This window comes from Halichoeres trimaculatus, unplaced genomic scaffold, assembly GCF_033239565.1.
Source record: "Halichoeres trimaculatus isolate MK-OKI-2021-1 unplaced genomic scaffold, fHalTri1.1 fHalTri1_scaffold_9, whole genome shotgun sequence".
In the NCBI taxonomy this organism is placed as follows: Eukaryota; Metazoa; Chordata; class Actinopteri; order Labriformes; family Labridae; genus Halichoeres; species Halichoeres trimaculatus.
The window spans coordinates 30,009,984-30,016,205 of NW_027437188.1; the positions used below are offsets into that span (position 1 = coordinate 30,009,984).

Genomic DNA, 6,222 nt, shown 5'->3' on the forward strand with positions numbered 1-6,222 from the left:
TTTCTGGACTGGTCAGATGAATGTGGCTCATATTGAGTCTAAAAAGCCATTTTCTACTGAAAATAAGACAAAAACACTTGATATTATTTCAGTTTTTCCCAGTATAATAGAGGTTATAAAAACAGTTTTATAATATAAATTAGATCTGATGGTTTTCTTTGCATCACTTTCTGTTCATAAAGTTCTGTATCATGTCGATAGGCAGAGGAAAGATGATGGTGGAGTTCTTCTCGGCTGCGATGGTGTTGAGGGTCTGCAGGTATCTCAGCTGCAGAGCTGAGGGTGACTCGGCGATAACCAGAGAGGCTTCTTTCAGAGCCCGCGAGGCCTTCATCTCTCCCTCTGCAGAAATGATCTGGAACAAAGATAAACATTCATTATTCCTGCACTTTTCTCCATCACAGCCTTTAATCCCTTAATCATAGTAAGCGTGTGTCTGGAAAGATTTAAATCTTCATCAATTGCCCTCTCCACCTTGGCTCTGGCCTCCCGGCTGGCCTCAGCCTCTGCTGCCATGGCTCTCTGCAGCTGGAGAGGCAACTTAACGTCTTTTATCTCCACACGCTCCACCTTGATGCCCCACGGGTCAGTAGCTTCATCCAGAGATTCCTGAAGGGAATATTAAAAACATTTAATCACACAAAACTATCTAACACATTTAAGTTCTGTCAAGAAAACCAAACATCACCCATCCCATCATTCATGTGGCTGCTGATTAACAAAAGCGATTGCTTTTATCTAAATAATCTGCGACAGCTGGTTTGAAGGAACAATTAAGACTGAAATTATTTTTTAGGGAGTGTTGAATAAATAAGAGTAAGTGAAGGCTGGATATTGGATATGCCTGTGAAAAGAGGCAAATATTTGCTGACTCATTTGTCAATGTCAGCTTCTATTGTGATTTTTCTGCCTCCTAAAGCCTAAAAATCCCAACCCAGCAGCCTTGAAGTGAAGCCTAATCTGTGAGTTAAATAGTTCCCTGAAATAGTTTTCTTTTCTGCTAATGACTTCACTAACATGCAATAAGTCTCTACAGGGCACATATTTGACATATTTGTGGTTCAAGAGACATTAAAACTGGTATAAAGGTTTCAAGGATGTCTTGAAAAGCACCTTTGCTTCATGAAACATAACATTAGCAGCACACATTTCCTCCTCACTTGCATACTGTGTGATATTCCCTCTCTGTCAGACAGCAGCTCTGCCAGGTTTTTAGTGCCGAGTACATTCCTCAGGGTGGTCTGAGCCAGCAGGCGAGTGGATGAATGTGCATTAGACACGTTGGCTACAGATGAGATGGGGCACTGAATGCGAAAGTACACCACGCCGTCCACGCACACGGTCACTGAGTCTTTGGTCAGAATCTGCAAAGAGTGAAAGACTGCTGTCACCATTTGCGTCACCCAGAAATATGACGGTTTATATGAATTACAGGAGCATTTAGGGACATGACAGAGGCAAAAATAGTATCATCAGATTAGAGTGGATGCTAAAAATGACCTCTTGTGGAGGGATGTCGAAGGACACAGTTCTCAGATCGACCTTCACAAAGTTATCAGTGCAGGGCAGGACGAAGAAAAGTCCTGAAAAGAAACAAACATCCTGATTTATGTACAATTTAAATAATCTTCTAAATCAAACAGAGTGAAGAACAGAAATCTTTCCTGTGGTATTCCGTGTGCAAAGTTGTGGAGTTGTTATAAAAAGCCAAACTGGATTGCTGTTCCCACCCTATTAGTGGAACATTTGAATAATAAAATCAGCTGCCAATTTCCCTAAAGTATGTCATCATGTATGATAAGTAACAAACCTGGGCCTTTAGGCTTCCTGTCTGATATCCGTCCAAGTCTGAAAATGACGGCTCGCTCGTACTCCTTCACAATCTGGGTGTTAGAAATAGTGAGACACACAGAAAGCAGAGAGATGGTAAATAATCTGAGCCAAAAATCAAACATGCTACATGAATGAGCTTAACATTTAAGGATGCTGTTATCGTGTGTTGTCTGTCTGTGGGTGTGTGGTTTTAATGGCAACAAAACACAGTAAATAAAACTTGGAGTTTATCTGATTAAAAACTTGGGAAGAGTTTTTTCAAATACAAACAATGTAAATTGTCAAAGTCTGAATTTCAACTCAAATTTCCAAACTTCCTGTTTGGATACCCGTGTCATAAGAGGCTTTTTTTGGTGGGCATGGTAGTTTTGCACAAAAAATTCTGGTGTAAAAAAGTAGGTGTAAGTAGCAGAGGGGCTGCAGTTTTCAGCTGTTAGGGGGCGCTATGGAGCATGTATTGTCACCAAAAGACTGGAATCCCATGTTTTTGCCAGGACTGTTGTGGGTGCCAAGTTTGGTGAGTTTTTGGCACAATGAAGGCACCGAATTAAGGATTAAATGGGACACAGAAAGAAAGAAAGAAAGAAAGAAAGAAAGAAAGAAAGAAAGAAAGAAAGAAAGAAAGAAAAAAAGACAGTTTTTTGTCATCGATCATGATTTTACACATTGGGGTTACATCAGCCGCCTAATTGGCCTTTGGTCGGATTGGGCCCTTATTCCTTAGGATCCTCACTGACCCTGTGACCATCGGGCTCTGGCCCTAAAAATTGCAACACAGCCAGAATAGTTCATTATGATGTAGGCTCCGCCTCATGTTTTTAATTTCCAGATGGCCGATCAAATTTCTGGGTGGGCCTTGACCTCCCTGGACCATCTCCTGAATCTGCCCCTGCATTAAGGGTCCTTACATTACATGGTCACCTCAAAGACTCTCGCTGAAAAAGTCCCGAAAGAGATGGTCATAAAAAGATATTTACCATGTTAACGATTAAAAGAACTTCTTATCTATGTCCCAGGTGTATTTCCTCAAAATGAGGTCAATTCTTGAAAAGTGGTTGATGTCCATCCAAGTGTTTCTGACTTGTTGAAACTTGTTTTATTCTGAAATGTTCATAAAAACATCCACAGCAGTGGATACTTACAGTGCTAACAAGTCTGTGTACTGCTCTAACTTTACCTTAACACACATGAATAATGTGATGGGGAAAGTCGCTGCAATGAAGAAGAGGGAAATAATGACCAGCAGCCAACCGAAGCATCCCTGTTTGCTCGAGGCTTTAGCTGCAAAGAGAAAAAGAAATCACTGTGTTGGAGCAGAGAGACAGGGGAGGTGTTTTACATATTGTTCCATTTATCGTGAGCATCTGAAGCCAGGACAAACGGAGGTTGTTGTATTTATTATGTCCACACAATTAAACAGTAATATGATCCAGTGGGACACAAGCATCATGCAGTTAAACAGCAAAGCCTACATAGAGGATTCAGACATCTCATGTGTCACCAGATTTAATTAATCTCAAAGGGAAGTCACCAAAGTTCAACCCGAGTCATGTCATGTAAATGTGTGACCGTATTCAAAAATAGTTTTAACTGCAGGAGATGTGTGTCAAGAAGTCTGTTAAAGCTTTTTAAAGAATCAGCCAATCGAACAAGGCTTTTTCTTTAACATCATGTCAGTGAATAACATTTCTATTCAGCAATATTCAGACAACAGAAGCACATTTACTATCAGCCAACTCAGTAGAGTGGTGCCCTGTATTTTTTAAATATACTTTATAATTTAATTTTTCAAGTTGAGTACAGTAAAGAGAAGAGCTTTAGAGCAACACCAGCCAATCAGGATAATGGATCATTAATAATTCTGTAGTTTAGATGGAGCGCTTCTAATATCTTGATCCAGTTAAGACCAGTTTTATACTTTATGAAGAAAATTGAACATTTTTTTCTATTATAAAAGAAAAATCAAATACATAATAAATATTTTCGGTATATTTATAAGAGTAATTTCCTTGTTTGGATGTCTTTTTTGTGTATTTCTTATTTGGTTTTTGAAAAAGCATCCATTGAGAAAGCAAACCTCAGACGCTCAAACATCATCTTCAACACTGAAAATTTCACCTTTAGTCTAATTTGACGTCCCAGTTTGTATTTTTTTCAAACTGAACACTTTTTCAGACAAGCAAAATAAGATTTTCTGCTTCAAAATGTTATAAAATAATACTTACCTTCCACATTCTCCTCTGCGTTGATCTGGAATTTTCCCTGAGTTACCATGTCAGCCGTGCTGGACGTTGTGGAGATCATTAGTGAGCTTGTTGTCGGTGCTATGGAGCAGAGCTGCTCTTGTTTACCTTTCCTCTGTCGCTCAGGGGTGTGGCCTCTCCCTCATCATCTACTGCTTCTAATATCCTCACACACACACAAAAACACACAGAAACCAGCCGAGCTCACCTCACCTTGTGGGTGCCAATAGGTAACATGAACTAAACAATCTAACCTGACCCTACACGACTTAAGCCTTGGAAATCTTAAGGTTAAGTTTTGTCCTCACACATGAAGGTGTTACGTAAAGACGTCCAGTAGTCTGACACCTGCTGAGAGCAGGTCATGAATAAACAATGAGAGGCACCCAAGACTGGAAACCTGAGAGCTGTGCAGGTAAAAAGACATGATCATGATCATGTCTCACCTGCTTTTATGATGGAAGTTTATCTGCATGAACACTGTTTGAAAACTTACCAATTTTCAGATTACCTTCTTTACAAGAGAGTTTCCTTTAAGGGAGAATGTGTATTAAATTGTTTTAAACCAGATTGTATTTGAAAATATGTAAAACAGAAAATGGAAAACACACAAACAAAGCACACGTGAGGCAAAGAAGAGAAGGAAAATCATGCAACCACATCAATTTTAATTTACCAAAGAAAACAAAGCTTACTGCTTTTAATTCTACATGATTTTTAATAGCCATAATGTTCAACCGTGAATCATTTAGAGACATAATTCAAGCCAGTATTGACAGACAAAATTATCTTTCACTTAAAAACTGCATGCATGTGTGTGTTGTGGTGTGTGTGTGTGTGAGTGTGTGTGGTTGGGGGACTTATTGAGCCATCTCAATCATCATGTGGGCCGCTTGTTACCATCATTTCTCAGAAACAGTCACATGATTAACTGACACATGACACCCGCTGCATCAAGTGGTGATGAGGATCTAGTTTCTTTTTCAGGCTCTTCTGGTTTTCCAAGACAAAACTGATTGAAAATGTAAGACTTTAACTTTTAATGACTTTTGCTGAAGTAATTCAAAGACAGGAAGATTTTTCTCCTTTCTGGCAGGCCAAATGCTTAAATTGTTATCTTCCCTCACAAGCATTTCACCTGACAGCTCAAAATTCACAGCATTCTGTTTTCTTTAACTTAAACTTTGAATATTTGGAAAGGAGGAAGCTTCATTTTGAACAAAAAAATATTTGAAATGTACTTTTTTACACAAATAACAAAAAGTCTGCCCCACAAGTTAAGTTTGGATTCAATGAGAACACAGCAGGGTTTAAGTGTGACTTAAACTTTTCAACAAAAATTGAAAAGGTTGCAAGTATGACCTGAGGTGAGGATCCGGACTGATATCTCTGGTGGCTGACTGACAGGAGAAACAAAAAAGGTGAGCAGGTGTGAGACACTTCTGTCATAAAGCTTGAAATCTGTCTATTAATCAATAAAATTCAAAGTTTCTTCATTTTCACTCAAGGATGGAAGAAATGATCATTTATGTTTCTTCTTAATGTTACTTTTGTGTAACTTTCCGGAAAAGGCTGTTTGCATGAAGACATGCGAATACTGAAGCTCAAAACTTTATTTAAAGATGGATCCGTTTTGATTGCACTCCCTCGCCACCTTGTGGCCCGGAGTCTTTGCACACTGCCGTAAATTACTTTTACAGAGACGTGTGTTTGTTTTGGAATTAAATGGAGATCGGGTCAAAACAAATTTTTCTTTGTTTTCTGTTTATCAGTACAGTTATGTAGCGTTATGATTTGAAATGTGACATCAAGCGGGCTATATGTAGTGCTATCGGCAGCCTGGTGCTCTGACATATCTGTAGGCTAACGTGACTCAAGTAAACACTGTCAGTTTGTAAGTTGTTTAGTAGCCATCTATATTTAGCACAGCTGGCAGTCCGGTGCTCTAAGACATGTCCGTAATGTGTACCGTTAGTAAATCTTTGTTAGCTACGTCCTGCCAGTCATCTACCAAGCAGAGCTAACATAACCTCACTCTTCTTTTTATTGATAGACTCTCAAGTTTGAACAGACCACTGCAGAATAACTGCTGACTGTGGGTTGGAATGAACATTATCACAAACAGCTTTGCTCCTGTGTTAAGAGT

General features: G+C 39.2%; 1 protein-coding gene across 1 annotated transcript; it reads right to left on the reverse strand.

Moving 5' to 3' along the window:
- Window positions 1–62: 62 nt before the first annotated feature.
- On the reverse strand, window positions 63–4,234 carry stoml3a (stomatin (EPB72)-like 3a). Its single transcript, XM_074678992.1, has 7 exons — window positions 4,059–4,234; window positions 3,011–3,114; window positions 1,811–1,883; window positions 1,501–1,583; window positions 1,161–1,364; window positions 475–609; window positions 63–355 (listed from the first exon to the last, which is right to left on the reverse strand). Exons 1-7 carry the CDS (start codon window positions 4,135–4,137, stop codon window positions 164–166), a joined length of 870 nt encoding a protein of 289 aa, XP_074535093.1. The 5' UTR covers window positions 4,138–4,234; the 3' UTR covers window positions 63–163.
- Window positions 4,235–6,222: the final 1,988 nt, after the last annotated feature.

What these genes read in the sequence shown, in the direction of transcription:
- stoml3a (XM_074678992.1), bottom strand. Translation starts at nt 4,137, where the DNA reads ATGATCTCCACAACGTCCAGCACGGCTGACATGGTAACTCAGGGAAAA. An exon ending in TCGACATCCCTCCACAAGAG is followed by an intron (nt 1,365 to 1,500) that starts GTCATTTTTAGC and finishes CACTCTTTGCAG; the next exon opens with ATTCTGACCAAAGACTCAGT. An exon ending in GAATATCACACAGTATGCAA is followed by an intron (nt 610 to 1,160) that starts GTGAGGAGGAAA and finishes TATTCCCTTCAG; the next exon opens with GAATCTCTGGATGAAGCTAC.